The sequence below is a fragment of the Oncorhynchus gorbuscha genome, linkage group LG09 (assembly GCF_021184085.1).
Source record: "Oncorhynchus gorbuscha isolate QuinsamMale2020 ecotype Even-year linkage group LG09, OgorEven_v1.0, whole genome shotgun sequence".
Classification (NCBI taxonomy): Eukaryota; Metazoa; Chordata; class Actinopteri; order Salmoniformes; family Salmonidae; genus Oncorhynchus; species Oncorhynchus gorbuscha.
Genome location: NC_060181.1, coordinates 52,905,120 through 52,922,541, shown reverse-complemented (window position 1 = coordinate 52,922,541; position 17,422 = coordinate 52,905,120). Strand labels below are relative to the sequence as shown.

Genomic DNA, 17,422 nt, shown 5'->3' with positions numbered 1-17,422 from the left:
TCCCTCTCCCATGAGCTATGGGCCATGGCACAAGCCATAGTTTCTTTGTCTCGCTCTCTCACAATGCTTCGAATAATGCCTTATAATGCTTGTTAATGCTGTGTACGTTAAGCTTATGCCATGTCTAATGTTACCATTCATTTTCCAAAGTAATTAAATACACCTGTATTTAGAATTCCTTTCTCATGACCAGGTCCTTGATCTTAGTCAGCAAAATGCATAATACTTGATTGCTCATGGTTTAACTATAGGCAGATGAACATTTTAATAGGCTAATTGCTTAGTCTTACTTTGAGTCGGATGTGAGATATGTGTAGCATCACATATGCTATAAACACACGTGTCAAATATGACTGCTGACTACAGAAGTCACGCTCACCTTCTCACCCGACAATCTTCCCAGGTACAAAGTATTCCCATCAGGCCCAATGATTGAGCCAGGCTCGCCCTTCTCGCCCTGGGAAGAGACACATAAGAAGAGCGAGAAACTGGTTAATGTGTGTAACAAAATAAACACTTGCTGGGAATGGGCCTAACTCAGTGGTACACTGTAGCAACAATGACAGGGCAATGTTGCTGTGTGGTCACATCACTGACCTTGACTCCATAACTGGGTTGGCCTGGATCTCCCATGTCGCCTTTTGGTCCAATCGGGCCCTGTCAGAAAATGCACAGATCAGAAAATGTGCTGTTTATCACACATCAAACTAGCACTGATGTTGGGTTTATTTAGTCTTTCAGGGCAAATATCCACCACACTATGAAATCCACACTTGTTAGAACAAAACGTTAGAAGAACTGTAGGATAACTGTAGGAAACTCAATGCTTACAGGGAATCCAGCTTGGCCCTACAGAAAAGAAAAGAAAAATCAGATTTTATTTAATGATTATTTGCTTTTTTTTATGACTGGTTATGACTGGTCCCAAATATTTGGTCATTACTTTCATTAAAGGGATACTTCGGGATTTTGGCTATCTATTCCGATAGACTTCCAGTCTGTGTGCAAATTATAGTTTGCATTGGCTCGCGAAACCTCCTCTAACTTCCTTCCTACTGGATGCAGAGACATAAAAACGGTATCCATATGTTCATCTGACTGGGGAAGTAGATAAAAAGGCTTCACTGCCAAAATCCTGAACTATCCCTTTAAGTCAAATCTATATTTTGTGGTAGTGTGAAGGACTTCCATCATCTCCCCCCTATAGAATCATTGTCCAATAAACTCTAAGGTAATGTATCATTTCCAAGATTTCATCGCATTACATGCTCTCAACAGGTTTCGCAACATAAGAACATTTGCTTAATTTAAGATCAATAAAATATCCAGATGAAGGAATAATGTAATTCATGAAAATTACACAGGCCCTTAGGAATACGACTGTACATTGTATTTCTTAAATGTGGGTTGTGTGATGTAAAGTAAATTTAGTTTTGGCCTAATATCGGTGGAAGGTATGTAGCTTTATATTAATTACATACAACAAATGGAAACAGATGGTTACTGCCATCTCCATAGAATCTTTGTTATAAAAGCAGGACAAGCATGTAATGAAGATCATATGGTCTCGAGAATTCTTCTCTGCTACACTTCCAATGCGTAACGAGGACCCTGTACAGGAGTTGTGTTCAGGCACGCACAGCAAAACACTTTGCCACGGAAGACAATACTAGCGTTTCTTATTGGAAAAGTTCAAGTAGTCCCTTCCTATTTCAGTCAGTTTTCTTCCATTTGGCACCAAATTAATATGACCCAGGGTTTGTAGTCATTGGTTTTATTTCATTGTGACTTATATAGCCCTTGATTGATTTCCTGAATGCATTTCAAACATTGATCAAATTACACCCAGAATAATTACTGCAATTGATCAATCGAGTTTGGCAAATGAATGACATCAATTTAATACTTAATTGTATGAAAAAGAAGTGTGTCCTGTAGTTCTTATAACATTTGCTTTTAAGACTATTGGAGTAACAGTGAGCCACATGAATGATAACAGTGTTTTCAAACAGGACAAAACACCTACCTGGGGCCCGGCGCCTCCAACGACACCATCATACTGCAGAAAGAGAAATTGCACAGCTTAATGTCAATGCAAACTCAACCGTCACGTTGGAGGAGATACAGTAGAGCTAAAAGAAGATCATGCAGAAGGATGGGTACTCCTTATCCACACCCTCTAGGCACTTCATGTAGATTTCAAAATAGTCGGATTGGTATAAGCAATAGGGTAGTAGCTCAATCTTGCAGATTGATAAGACAGGTATTTTGTTGTTGTTGACATTTTGCTTATACATATCCAATCCCTTCAGATCAAAACAAGTTTCTACTTGGGGTAGGCGCTTTTTTAGATAGGTAAGTTAGTCTAGTGGCTAGCTATCTAAACCAACCGCCGGGGTGGGACAAGAAGCAGTGCAGCTTAGAAAGGTTGTGTTTCAGAGGACGCATGGCTCTCGACCTTCGCCTCTCCCGAGTTCGTAGGGGAGTTGCAGCGATGGGACAAGACTAACTACCAATTAGATATCACGAAAATGACATTTTTCTCTCCTCTACATGGCAAAATGAGTAGAATTGAATGAAATTTGTTATAGAATTGCTAAATCATCTCTCCGCCCCATGGCATAATGTGTGTGTTTGGGGGGGGGGTTCAATTTTATAGACCAACCCCATCAAAGTTGCTCATCCCTGGTCTAGGGTGTAGTGTCCAGAGGGGTAGGGTCTAGAGGGGCACTGGGGGTAAGGCCTAGGAGTTGTTTCGGTACAGGGCCTTACACTGCTGGAGGTCTGGTAGATGATTTGTCCTGGTGGGCCGGGTGGGCCTGGTGGTCCAGGCTGTCCATTTCCATCGCGACCAGATTCTCCCTAAAAACCAGACCCAAGATAACATCAGCCTTAGGGACAAAGACATGCTGGTGATGAGCATAAAAAACATGGGAGTGGGTGGAAGTGGCCCCTAATAACTGACAGAGGGTCAGATTTTTTCTCATCCCTCTGATGGTTAATTGCTAAACACATTGATTTCCTGGTAGGTTGTTACAGTTTTTGAACACAATATCAGTGTTAAATGGTCAAGCTCTAGGCATGTAATTGACCTATTATTATGTCTTCTGAATTACATTTGAATTCTATGAACATTTGAAAATACTCACCCTTTCTCCTCTGTCCCCGCTGTCACCCTTTTGTCCCTGGAAATTTAAAAGGTAACCCGAGAAAAAAAGCATACATTTGTGAGAGAAAGTCCAATATTTAGAAAAAATCCATAAAATAAACTGAGCATAAAAAGAAACGTCCTTCACTGTCAACTGCGTTTATTTTCAGCAAACTTAACATGTGTAAATATTTGTATGAACATAACAAGATTCAACAACAGACAAACAGAACAAGTTCCACAGACATGTGACGAATAGAAATGGAATAATATTTCCCTGAACAAATGGGGGGTCAAAAGTAACAGTCAGTATCTGGTGTGGCCACCAGCTGCATTAACTACTGAGGTGCATCTCCTCATCATGGACTGCACCAGATTTGCCAGTTCTTGCTGTGAGATGTTACCCCACTCTTCTGCAAGTTCCTCACCATCCGATCCAACAGGTCCCAAATGTGGTCAATGGGATTGAGATCCGGGCTCTTCGCTGGCCATGGCAGAACCCTGACATTCCTGTCTTGCAGGAAATCATGCACAGAACGAGCAGTATGGCTGGTGGCATTGTCATTCTGGAAGGTCATGTCTGGATGAGCCTGCAGAAAGGGTACCACATGAGGGAGGAGGATGTCTTCCCTGTAACACACAGCGTTGAGGTTTCCTGCAATGACAACAAGCTCAGTCCGATGATGCTGTGACGCCCCAGACCATGACGGACCCTCCACCTCGATCCCACTCTATAGTACAGGCCTCAGTGTAATGCGCATTCCTTCGAAGAAGGAAATCCGACCATCACCCCTGGTGAGACAAAACCGCGACTCGTCAGTGAAGAGCACTTTTTGCCAGTCCTCTCTGGTCCAGCGACGGTGGGTTTGTGCCCATAGGCAACATTGTTGCGGGTGATGTCTGGTGAGGACCTGCCTTACAACAGGCCTACAAGCCCTCAGTCCAGCCTCTCTCAGCCTATTGTGGACAGTCTGAACACTGATGGAGGGATTGTGCATTCCTGGTGTCACTCGGGCAATTGTTGTTGCCATCCTGTACCTGTCCCGCAGGTGTGATGTTCAGGTGTCCCGATCCTGTGCAGGTGTTATTACACGTGGTCTGCCACTGCGAGGACGATCAGCTGTCCGTCCTGTCTCCCTGTAGTGCTGTCTTAGGCGTCTCACAGTATGGACATTGCAATGTATTGCCCTGGCCACATCTGCAGTCCTTATGGCTCCTTGCAGCATGCCTAATGCACGTTCACGCTGATGAGCAGGGACCCTGGGCATCATTCTTTTGGTGTTTTTCAGAGAACATAGAAAGGCCTCTTTAGTGTCCTAAGTTTTCATAACTGTGACTTAATTGCCTACCGACTGTAAGCTGTTAGTGTCTTAACGACCGTTCCACAGGTGCATATTCATTAATTGTTTATGGTTCATTGAACAAGCATGGGAAACAGTGTTAAAACCCTTTACAATGAAGATCTGTGAAGTTATTTGCATTTTTACAAATTATCTTTGAAAGACAGGGTCCTGAAAAAGGGACCTTTATTTTTTATTTTTGCTGAAATTTCCCCACTTTTAATAAAAAAAAAAATTGCTGTCAAGAACAGATTGAACAGATTAAATCTAGACAGGCTTTCAATTTCAGGCCAGCTGCACTACACACCAGCATGTAATCAACTAATCATGGCCTTCAGTCTGGAGCAGATGTGTTCGTGTTGGGCTGGCGCAAAACCCTGCACACCCAGAAGATTGCCAAAACCTGAGTTGCTGTTAACTACACAAGTTAGAACCCTTATGTAGATATTGTGAGGTGGGAGTGTGGAATAAGGTTCTGACATACATTAGGACCAGGGAAACCATCCAACCCTGGTCGGCCATCGCTTCCCTGTGGTCCTTCACTTCCCTTCTCACCAGGAATACCAGGGAAACCAGACCTGCCCTGAAAATACAAGCCCTATGTTAAATTGAAACTGATCACAAAATAAGAATTCCTGATACAATATTGAGATGGCTTGCAATGGGTTATGTCAAAACAATATTTATTTTGTGATAAAATCATATGAAATTCAACCAAAGAAAAGCTCTTACTGGTAGGCCAGGGATGCCAGGAGGACCCTGAAAGTGAACAGAAAGACATCAGAAACAGTAAGAAAATCTATGAAAACAGCCAAATTCTTACAATGGATCAAAAAATGAAAGCCTGCTGCGGAGGACACCCACCTGTTGCCCCTCTGGCCCTCTGGCTCCAGGAACCCCATTGGCCACTCCCACACCAGAGCCTTCCATGTCATCCTTTACACACACCGAGATAGAGAGAGAGAGAAAGACTAAGTCTCTAAGGGCCGAATCCTAACTTTAGATTCGCACTGACATTGACATCAACCCACAATAACACTAAAGTCAGAGTTATGTGTGCGAATCTCATTCCTTCGTCCCTAATACAACCAGGATAACGGGCATTTCCATAACCACTCATGACACCCCAATTAATGTTCAAATAGCCTACTAAGGTTACCCAAAAACATTTTTGTCCTCAAACTAATCAATAAAATGTCACTGAATGTTAATGCAGAATTAGTTTACAACAGGGCACCGTTTACAGATATTTTCACAAGCGAAACTGCCGATACTATAAAACTACTATGAAACATTAGTAATCATGCATTGTTAAGACCATTGAGATGGGTAAACCCGTCCCTGGTGGATACTCACAAAACCAACACGATAGCTTGGTCCGGGGGGTCCTGGTGGCCCGGGTTGTCCCAGAGGTCCCATTGGTCCAGGGAGGCCAGCCAATCCACCCTGTCCTGGTTGACCGGGAATGCCATTCAATCCCTGTGCACCCTGTGGAATGTCAAGATTCAAAAAGAGTAATTATCATATTGATGAGATATTGTTCCACTCATTGGCGTTAGTGCTGCACCTGAGCAGGCATCCATTGTCAGCAATATGCAAATAATAAGATCCAATCCACACACTACCAGTTGGACACACTTCACATAGGTCTTAATAACATTGTAGGGCAACTTAAGCAACATTATGAGAAACTGACCAACTGCAGATATGGGACAGTTGAAATATAGTCCCCTAGCCTGAAACATAACTTAAAGTTCATACACATATGCCAAATGGATTGCCAACTCTGGTCGTGGAGAGATACTAGGTGTGAAGGCATTTGATCCAACCCAGCACTAACCAGTAACTCTCCAGGGGACTGGGAGCAGGAGACGTGGGTCGTGTTCATTAGGGCACGCCACAGAAAACAATATAAAAGGTTTTGCAAGAGAAGTCCAAATAGCCCCTCCCTGTTTCAGTCTGTTTTGGTTCCTAATGAACACAACCTTGCCCTAGAGAGACACAGAAAGTCCACTCTGCCATGCTGGTGACCTGGCACCTCCTGTAGATTGGCAGGTGTATGAGAGGACGATGACATAAGAGAACAGGTTGGAGAGATAGCTAGGAAGGTACAAGTAGAAGCTTTGCATGAGAAAGAGAGGCAAGATTGAGCCCTTGCAGAGTACTGTACATAAACCCCGAACCTTTCAATAGGCCATAAAGTTTATTTACAAATCTGACTTCTGTGTTTTCCAATCTGACCTCTGTGTTTTCAATAGCGTATTTGATTGAATAAAGTAAAAGGCTCGGTGCCCACCTTCGCTCCGACTGCTCCTGGAAGACCGAGTTCACCTGGATCACCCTGTAGATTAGGAACATAGAGTTGATAAACTGGTCCCATTCAATTCCCATAGGTATTGCTCTTCATAAAACAATCAATGATGCCATTCGGTAATGACACAAGAGGCCACGAAGAGATGTAAAGAACTAGATCATTGAAATCACTTTGGTTTTTTTCAGTCTCACCTTCTCTCCCCCGGCCCCTGCAGCTCCTGGGCGACCATCAGCACCAGGCAGGCCGTGTAAACCCTAAAAAGCGCAGGTTTATGACTTAATGTCATGCTAATTAACTTAATGATCACAATAATCATAATCATTACACTTTGCGCACTGTATCAGCAGTGTAGTTGGTCAAATTACTTTTGGTTATACTTAAGTAAAATATACAGGCATTTCACTGCAGAGGTCACCTTCCTTCTTACATTATGATAAAGCACAGTACATCCATTCTAAATAAGTACAGATAAAAACACAGTCAAATGCTTATGACTATTATGGTTGCATTGTGGTATGTTAGATGAAAGGCAAAAGAATGGAGAGAAGGGTGCATTTCCTGAGGACCTACCGGTTGACCAGGAGCACCATCCTGTCCTGGGGGACCTTTGGGGCCAAATAAGCCAGAGACCCCTGTCCCAACAACAGAGGTACCTGGGGCCCCGGGGAGGCCAGGAGGGCCAGGCAAACCAGGCAGTCCCTACCGCCCCCAGAAAATACATCATGATTATTGTGCACATAATTTTAGCCCATTGAACCCCCCCCCCCCAACAACTTTTCCCGCAGTTTTTTGCTGCAAAAGAGAATGTCCAATTCTCAGTCAACCTTGTAAAATAAAGGTAAATAAATGAATACATTTTTGTTTGAGTAAACTACTCACAAATGTCAACAAACCCTAGTACGTACTCTAGTAATCCTAGTAAGGACAACATATCTTAAAAGAAACATACTGTAACAAATCATAGCTTGCGATGAAATACAGCAAGGAATGCTTTCTGCTCGACATTGGTTGAGTAAATTAATGCCTTGCCAAATTGCTACTTCCTTCAAATTAATTTCACAGCTTAAGTCCCGTTCCACTTTGAGGTAGGACGCTGTACGTTCGAGTTGGATGTTTGGTCAGAGGAATACATAAAACATAAATCTGTACTGGGTTTGGGGTTGTTTATACACGTGTAGTAGAGCACTAATACCGCTTCGAGGTGAAGTTTCCCCTAGGTGCAGATCTAGAATCAGCTTCTCTCCTCCATATCCAAATTGTAACCATTAGGGGGAGGGGAATGCAAAACTGACCCAAGATCAGTGTCTGTCTAAGGGCATCACCTAACAACTGCGGATGAACCAGTGTGAGAGAAGTGGACTTACCCGAAGTGTCTCCAAGTCAGGGAACCCAGAGCCCTCCATGTCTGCAAAGGTCTAAAACAAAGAAGGTGAACTAGCTCAGACACATAATAGAAGTCATCATGCTCCATGGTGTTTACCTTGCAATTACATACAGGTCATATGTATCTACTGTAGCTCTGCTGACACCTTCTCCCCCTCATTTGAAAGAATTTAGCTAAAATATGATTTGCCGATCGCAACTGAACATTTTGGTATCAACAACCCTGTTGTGGTGGTTGCTTCAGGGTCCTTTGCTATTTGCAAATTGTTTGTAGAAAATACAAAACTATGACTTTCGATAAAATTACTGGGGTCAATGTAGACTCACCGGCCGGTCGTGTCTGGTTGGCGCTGGTTGTCCGGGGGGCCCTGGAGGTCCCCTGGGGCCTGGCTGGCCCTCACCACGGTCACCCTGTGGGGCAGACACACATGATCTGTTTGTGTTGTCTTGCCAACTCCTATGTTAAGTGTCATGCCAAACAACCATAACAGTTGGTTATACAGAACAAACCGATCTGGGACCAAGCCACACGATAACAGCTTCTCAATACAACAATGCCATGACAGAATATAGTACCTTCTCTCCTTTGAGCCCGGGGTCTCCTGGGATTCCAGGGAAGCCTGGTGGTCCAACAGGGCCCTGGGTAAGAGACAGAGCAGACTAGCAACTTGAGCCATGCAAATACTTGACCTGTAGACAAACCATCCTCACTGCACCACTAGTTATCCATTTCAAAGTACATTAATTTGTCAACCTACTTGAGATCCATCTTCACCTGGATCACCCTGTGAAGAAGAGGAAAATAAAACAAAATTAAATGGATACTGATCAAAAAGGAAAATATTTAAAACCTGAAGACACGACAAGCCAATTGCATCCACTGTTTGTCATTGTTTTATCTCCAGGCAATCTCTTGTTAACCCTTTCAACTCCATAGCCATATAAGAACACCTATAATTGTATTGCTAAAATAGTAGGCAATTTGGGTATGCCAAAATATAAACCTTTATAATACGTGACATTTCTATATTTGAGTATCTTTTTTATTCTATTTTATTTACCAGGGGGTGCGGCAGCACCCACAGCAACCTTAGTTTCTGCAGTTTTCTGTTTTGAATGAAGTATTGTACATCGTTACCTTTTTAAAACCATCCTTTACAGAATACAATTTTGTCGGCTATCCATAAGAGTAGTTCATAAGTGCACAGAAAGTTTTGGATAGTCCCTGCTCATCTTCATTTTTTCAGTGGCCAAAATCCCCCAAAATACATGCATTGCACAAAAACAGGCCAATCAAATCAAGCTGTGCATACAAACTGAACAATAATGGTCGGAAGATTTTCAAAAATAACTTAATTTAGTTCAAGATGTATTGTGAAAGAAAGGAAATTAAAGCTATGCGTGTGAAAACAATGGTGACGGAGGAGACTGTGACCAGTTCTCCTTCAAGCACAGGACAGGTAATGCAAGCTTTGCTTATCCCGGATGTTGGAGGTGGCAGCCTACAGAAACTCTGCCTCGAGCTTGAGGAAACATTCAGTGGTGTAAAAAGTACCCAAAAGTAAAGATACCTTAATAGAAATTGACTCAAGTAAAAGTGAAAGTCACCCAATAAAATTCACTTGAGTTAAAGACTAAAAGTACTTGGTTTTAAATATACTTAAGTATAAAACATAAATGTAAAGATCACCATGCGCAATGCCAAGCATCGGCTGTAGTGGTGTACAGTTCGCCGCCATATCTCCTGGACACCATATGTGAATTAATTGCCCCTCCCCATTTAGTTTGTATAGTTTGTACTGTTAGGTGGCCTAAACTGGGATATGCTTAACACCCAGGGCATCCTACAATCTAAGATAGTTGCCCTCAATCTCACACAAATGATCAAGGAACCTACCCTACAACACTAAATCCGTAAACACGGGCACCCTCATAGATATCATCCTGACTAACCTGCACTCTAAAAACACCTCTGCTGTCTTCAACCAGGTTCTCAATGATCACTGCCTCATTGCCTGCATCAGTAATGGGTACGCGGTTAAACGGCCAAACACTCCCTAAAATACATCAGCCAGCAGACAATCTGGACCCTCTTTTTCTAAAATTATCTGCCGCAATTGTTGCAACCCCTGTCACTAGCCTGTTCAACCTCTCTTTCGTATCGTCTGAGATCCCTAAAGATTGGAAATTTTCTGCGGTCATCCCCCTCTTCAAAGGGGGAAACACTCTAGACCCAAACTGTTACAGACCTATATCTTTCCTACCCTGCATTTCTAAAGTCTTTGAAGGCCAAGTTAACAAACCATATCAATGCATGCTCCTCAACCAATCGCTGCCTGCACCCGCCCGCCCGTCTAGCGTCACTACTCTGGACAGTTCTGACTTAGAATATGTGGACAACGACAAATACCTATGTGTCTGGTTAGACTGTAAACTCTCCTTCCAGACTCACATTAAACATCTCCAATCCAAAATTAAATCTAGAATCGGCTTCCTATTTTGCAGCAAAGCCTCCTTCCCTCATGCTGCCAAACATGCCCTAGTAAAACTGATCTTACCTGACTTTGGCGATGTCATTTACAAAATAGCCTCCAACACTACACAGCAAATTGAATATAGTCTATCAAAGTGCCATCCGTTTTGTCACCAAAGGCCCATATACTACCCACCACTGCGACCTGTATGCTCTCATTGGCTGGTCCTCGCTTCATATTCGTCGCCAAACCCACTGGCACCAGGTCATCTATAAGTCTTTGCTAGGTAAAGCCCCGCCTTATCTCAGCTCACTGGTCACCATAGCAGCACCCACCCGTAGCACGCGCTCCTGCAGGTATATTTCACTGGTCATCCCCAAAGCCAACTCCTCCTTTGGCCACCTTCACTTCAAGTTCTCTGCTGCCAATGGAACAAATGGCAAAAATCACTGAAGCTGGAGTCATATCTCCCTCACTAACTTTAAGCATCAGCTGTCAGAGCAACTTACCGATCATTTTACCTGTACATAGTCCATCTGTAAATAGCCCACCCAACTACCTCATCCCCATATTGTTATTTATTTATTTTGCTCCTTTGCACCCCAGTATCTCTACTTGCACATTCATCTTTGGCACATCTATCACTCCAGTGTTTAATTGCTAAATTGTATTTCGCCACTATGGCCGATTTATTGCATTACCTCCCTAATCTTACTACATTTGCACACACTGTATATAGATTTTTCTATTGTGTTATTGGACTGTACGTTTGTTTATCCCGTGTGTAACTCTGTGATGTTTGTGTCGCACTGCTTTGCTTTATCTTGGCAAGGTCGCAGTTGTAAATGAGAACTTGTTCTCAACTGGCCTACATGGATAAATAAAGGTGAAAAATGTATTACTATTATTTTTTAATGACGGTGCCAGTGTAGTGTATCTGTGACCAACAGATGCATATCTGTATTCCCAGTCATGCGAAATCCATAGATTAGGACCTAATGAATTTATGTCATATTAATGTCATGTATTAATTTCCTTGAACTGTAACTCAGTAAAATTGTTCCATGTTGCATTTATATTTTTGTTCAGTGTATTTTTTTTTGTGGATCCCCCTCCAATGTTTAAGATTATGGATAGCAAGAACAGCATAAACACACTTTTAGTTACATGGATATACATTTGGGCCAACACATGGCTAACTTTTGTTTAACTAGCTAAACAGCTGCTATAAACTGATGTGGGTAGGTCAAAAAAATGAAAAACTATGTACCAAATCTATAAAAATATTGAGTACTTCTTGCCATTATCATTCACCTGATGATAAAACAAGAGGAGACTTTTTTGGGGCAAAATATGATGGGGGTTGACCCCTGCTCTACTGGTATGGAGGTGGATGGGAACGGAAGCCAACTCACAGGCTCTCCGTCAGCTCCTGCGGGTCCCTCAGGGCCGGAGGCACCAGGAGGCCCAGCGGGTCCTCTTGGACCCGCCACCGTCTGAACCACGGAGCCGTCGCCACGTGATACCACCTCTGCTGCTGGCCCTGGGAGGCCGGGTGGTCCGGGGGGACCAGCAGGGCCGGGGTCACCCTTCGAGCCGGGGTAGCCAAAGCCTGCTTTTCCCTACGTAGACAACAGGACAATCAAAAAGGTATACATCTATGTTGTTTCCAAAGAATACCGTATTGGTATGGAGACAGAAAACCATTATGTTAGCTTCAGGAGCAACTTTAAGATAAAACTTCATGTGTTGTACATAGCATTATGTGTATTATAATTCGTACATCATGGTACACATACCAGATGTTGTGTAAATGTGACTTTCCCAAAAAATTATGATGATAGTGGGAGTGATTTGTCTAAGTTCAGGTGGTAAATTAATTTCAACATACAGTGGGGCAAAAAAGTATTTAGTCAGCCACCAATTGTGCAAGTTATCCCACTTAAAAAGATGAGGCCTGTAATTTTCATCATAGGTACACTTCAACTAGGTACAAAAATAGGATTTTTAATGCATTTATTTGCAAATTATGGTGGAAATTAAGTATTTGGTCAATAACTAAAGTTTCTCAATACTTTGCTATATACCCTTTGTTGGCAATGACAGAGGTCCAACGTTTTCTGTAAGTCTTCACAAGGGTTTCACACACCGTTGCTGGTATTTTGGCCCATTCCTCCATGCAGATCTCCTCTAGAGCAGTGATGTTTTGGGGCTGTTGCTGGGCAACACGGACTTTCAACTCCCTCCAAAGATTTTCTATGGGGTTGAGATCTGGAGACTGGCTAGGCCACTCCAGGTCCTTGAAATGCTTCTTACGAAGCCACTCCTTCATTGCCCGGGCGGTGTGTTTGGGATCAATTTCATGCAGAAAGACCCAGCCACGTTTCATGTTCAATACCCTTGCTCTCACGATACATGGCCCAATTCATTCTTTCCTTTACACGGATCAGTCGTCCTGGTCCCTTTGCAGAAAAACAGCCCAAAGGATGTTTTTTCCACCCCCATGCTTCACAGTAGGTATGGTGTTATTTGGATGCAACTCAGCATTCTTTGTCCTCCAAACACGACGAGTTGAGTTTTTACCAAAAAGTTATATTTTGCTTTCATCTGACCATATGACATTCTCCCAATCTTCTTCTGGATCATCCAAATGCTCTCTAGCAAACTTCAAATCAAATCAAATTTGTCACATACACATGGTTAGCAGATGTTAATGCGAGTGTAGCGAAATGCTTGTGCTTCTAGTTCCGACAATGCAGTGATAACCAACAAGTAATCTAACTAACAATTCCAAAACTACTGTCTTATACACAGTGTAAGGGGATAAGGAACATGTACATAAGGATATATGAATGAGTGATGGTACAGAGCAGCATACAGTAGATGGTATCGAGTACAGTATATACATATGAGATGAGTGTGTAGACAAAGTAAACAAAGTGGCATAATTAAAGTGGCTAGTGATACATGTGTTACATAAGGATGCAGTCGATGTTGTAGAGTACAGTATATACATATGCATATGAGATGAATAATGTAGGGTAAGTAACATTATATAAGGTAGCATTGTTTAAAGTGGCTAGTGATATATTTACATCATTTCCCATCAATTCCCAAACTTCAGACGGGCCTGACATGTACTGGCTTAAGCAGGGGGACACGTCTGGCACTGCAGGATTTGAGTGCCTGGCGGCGTAGTGTGTTACTGATGGTAGGCTTTGTTACTTTGGTCCCAGCTCTCTGCAGGTCATTCACTAGGTCCCCCTGTGTGGTTCTGGGATTTTTGCTCACAGTTCTTGTAATCATTTTGACCCCACGGGGTGAGATCTTGCGTGGAGCCCCAGATCGAGGGAGATTATCAGTGGTCTTCCATTTCCTAAAAATTGCTCCCACAGTTGATTTCTTCAAACCAAGCTGCTTACCTATTGCAGATTCAATCTTACCAGCCTGGTGCAGGTCTACAATTTTGTTTCTGGTGTCCTTTGACTGCTCTTTGGGTTAGGGTTAGGGTTCTAATTTTGTCTGTCATAGTTGAAGAGTACCTATGATGAAAATTACAGGCCTCTCTCTCATTTTTAAGTGGGAGAACTTAAACTGACTAAATACTTTTTTGCCCCACTGTATATGATGTGAAAAATAGGCAATTTCCTTCCAAATCAAGCAATGGATGACCGAGTTAAAATTAACTGAACAGAAAGGCTTTGACAATCCCATAACAGTAGTTAATAGAGTATACACTAATCTGAGAAATATATTTAAGTACAGGGGAGGAGAGTGCTTCCTTCAGTCACGCCATCTTGATCAAAGTGCATTGACTGATTATAAATGAGGCTATTTAAAAGTTATGGGGGAGACTGATAATAAAATGATTTTTGGTTACAAGACAAAAGACTGGCACATGAACAAGGCATCTGGAGTGCCATTCATTATTATGTGTTTATTTGGAGTTTAAAAGGTAGTGTTGTCCCACATCCAGTAACTTTCACATTCAAGGTACAACATGTAATGTCAGAAAGTTTTCATACCCCTTGACTTGTTCCACATTTTGTTGTGTTACAGCCTGAATTCAAAATGGATGAAGTAGATGTTCTTTATGATCCATTTACAAACAATACCCCATAACGACAAAGTGCAAACATGTTTAGGAATGTTTGCCAATTCACATAAGTATTCACACCCCTGGGTCAATACATGTTAGAATCACCCTTTCAAGTAGATTTAAGTCATAACTATGACTCGGCCATTCAGGAACATTCACTGTATTCTTGGTAAGCAACTCCAGTGTAGATTTGACCTTGTGTTTTAGGTTATTGTCCTGCTGAAAGGTGAATTCATCTCAAAGTGTCTGGTGGAAAGCATACTGAACTAGGATTTTGCTTGTGCTTAGCTCCAATCAGTTTCTTTTCTTATCCTGTAAAACTACCCATTCCTTAAAAATGCACTATGCAGAAATGGCTCCGCCATTGGCCTCATGGTGAAATCCTTGAGCGCTTTCCTTCCTCCTCAGCAACTGAGTTAGGAAGGATGCCTTTATCTTTGTAAGGACTGGGTGTATTGATACACCATCCAAAGTGTAATTAATAACTTCACCATGCTTAAAAGGATATTCAATGTCTGCTTTGTTTCTTCTTATTTACCCATCTACCAACAGGTTCCGTTTTTTTGCAAGGCATATGAAAACCTTCCTGGTAATTGTATGTGTGGGGTACAGAGATGAGGTAGTCCTAAAAACACTGTCATTGCATACAGAGTCAATGCTAATTATTATGTGACTCGTTAAGCACATTTTTACTCCTGAAACTTATTTAGGCTTGCCATAACAAAAGGGTTAAATACTTATTGACTCAACGTATTTCACCGTTTCATTATGGGGTATTGTATGTAGGCCAGTGACAAAAATAAATCACAATTTAATCCATTTTAAATTCAGTCTATAACAACAAAATGTGGAAAAAAATCACGAGGTATGAAAACTTTGATAGATAAATAGAATTCCAATCTCTGTCGAATGCTTGTGCAATATTATGCAATGTTTCGACCTGAACGTCTTCGTCCAGACAATAAATAATAAACTTGCAGAAGCATTCAACAGTACTTGGAGCACAACGTTACAAGAATAGATCATTTGAACATACCTTCATTCCCTTTTCTCCAAGCACTCCCTGTAGGAAAAACCACACCCAAGAGAAAAGAACAAGTTAGCATTTGAGTAGACCATAGACCTTCCTAATATTGAGTTGCGAGCATCTCCATTGAAGTGGATAGAACAAGTGACATCTGTAAGGGATCATTAGCTTTCACCTGGTCAGTCTATGTCATGGAAAGAGCAGGTTTTCTTAATGTTTTGAATACTCCGGTGTATTTGTAAATTGCCATACAATTTTAGTTTGTTTGAAAGCAATGAAACGTATGGATGCAGGCCTGTATGAGTTATAAAAAAAAACATTACTTCCACACTAGCAAGTGTTGTGACATTGAGCATTGAGAATATATGCATAAGAAAGAATACATACAGTATATTCTATATTCACTTCACTATCTGGATATTAAACTCCAGGTCTAATACACCTAGAGCATATTAACCTGTTAGGGTTAGGCATAATAGTGTCTATAATAGTGTCTATTATAGGCCTAAGTCTATAATAGTGTCTAAACTATTGTCTAAACTATTAAACTATTATTATAATAGTGTCTAAACTATTATCATTGCGTTTACTTGATAGCTACCTACACAAATAGCTAGCTAGAACAAAGTGTTAAGTGTCACCCTTTGGATGAATTGCGTGCCCATAGTAAACTGAAAAAGAATCTGACCCTTTGGGAGGCAAAAGAGTGAGTGTCGCGAGGAAATACATGCGCGTTAGGGTGCGAATTGGACAAAGCCCTTCCTCTGTTCCAGCTTGCCTCAGAAGAAGTATGATTGTCCGGTTGAATTAAGAATTGTTTTGTACGTTTATAACATCCTAAAGCTTGATTCTGCACTTAGTTTGACCAGTTTAGTCGACATATAATATGTAATTTTGAAGTTTTGATGCGCAACTGTTCGGAACCAGAAGTCATTTTGGATGCATTTCAGCTGGAACTCGTAGCATATGCTACTATAAGGGCACACGAACTGAAACTAAACGATATATTAGGTAAGTATGACAACTTCCACTACATTCTGGTCGAAGACCATCAAAGGTAAGGGAATATTTATGTTGTAATTTTGTATTTCTGTTGACTCCAACATAGCGGAGAAATATTGCTTACGTCTGAGCGCCGTCTCAGATTATTTCAAATTGAACTAATTCTGTGAGCTGCTGTTGGTGTATGAATGGTGCTGTATAAATAGACTTCAATAGTTGAAGAGAAATTTAAATTTAATAGACATTTTGGGCTGTCACCTTGATCACAACACACCTTGATCAGACCAACCATGGTTGTTTCATGGAATTTTAACTAGTTGATGTACTAACGTTGATATATAGACCACTGTTTAAATGTGTTGTCAGGCATTTAGTAGTTTAAGATTGATTATATAAGTCCGCACCTTCTCTCCACGTGCCCCTCCTCGTGTGCCTGACTCGGAACCAGAATCTCCCTTTGAACCAATAGGACCTCTGTCTCCTTTCTCTCCTCTGTCGCCCTTCTCGCCTCTAGATCCACCCTGGTCTGGAAAACAAAAGAAAGAAAGACAGAAAGAAAGGCAAAAGTTATTACCACCTGAATATAAACCTTCAAAGGGTTTAAATTGTATTAAATGCCTGTGCAGTTTCCTTCC

General features: G+C 41.7%; 1 protein-coding gene across 4 annotated transcripts in view; it reads right to left on the bottom strand.

Annotated features, from left to right (window-relative positions):
• The window catches only part of LOC124043750 (collagen alpha-1(XVIII) chain-like), a 190,766-nt gene that overhangs the window by 20,647 nt on the left and 152,697 nt on the right, over positions 1–17,422 (bottom strand). For all 4 annotated transcript variants that reach the window (XM_046362676.1, XM_046362673.1, XM_046362674.1 and 1 more), the window contains 20 exons: positions 17,192–17,313; positions 15,795–15,821; positions 12,075–12,281; positions 8,944–8,970; positions 8,762–8,824; positions 8,513–8,596; positions 8,167–8,217; positions 7,373–7,501; positions 6,994–7,056; positions 6,785–6,829; positions 5,845–5,976; positions 5,353–5,424; positions 5,221–5,247; positions 4,973–5,071; positions 3,150–3,185; positions 2,773–2,862; positions 2,027–2,059; positions 832–849; positions 598–657; positions 380–457 (listed from right to left, as the gene is read on the bottom strand). In XM_046362676.1, coding sequence (XP_046218632.1) covers positions 380–457; positions 598–657; positions 832–849; positions 2,027–2,059; positions 2,773–2,862; positions 3,150–3,185; positions 4,973–5,071; positions 5,221–5,247; positions 5,353–5,424; positions 5,845–5,976; positions 6,785–6,829; positions 6,994–7,056; positions 7,373–7,501; positions 8,167–8,217; positions 8,513–8,596; positions 8,762–8,824; positions 8,944–8,970; positions 12,075–12,281; positions 15,795–15,821; positions 17,192–17,313 — 1,463 coding nt within the window. The remainder of the gene's footprint in view (positions 1–379; positions 458–597; positions 658–831; positions 850–2,026; positions 2,060–2,772; positions 2,863–3,149; positions 3,186–4,972; positions 5,072–5,220; positions 5,248–5,352; positions 5,425–5,844; positions 5,977–6,784; positions 6,830–6,993; positions 7,057–7,372; positions 7,502–8,166; positions 8,218–8,512; positions 8,597–8,761; positions 8,825–8,943; positions 8,971–12,074; positions 12,282–15,794; positions 15,822–17,191; positions 17,314–17,422) is intronic.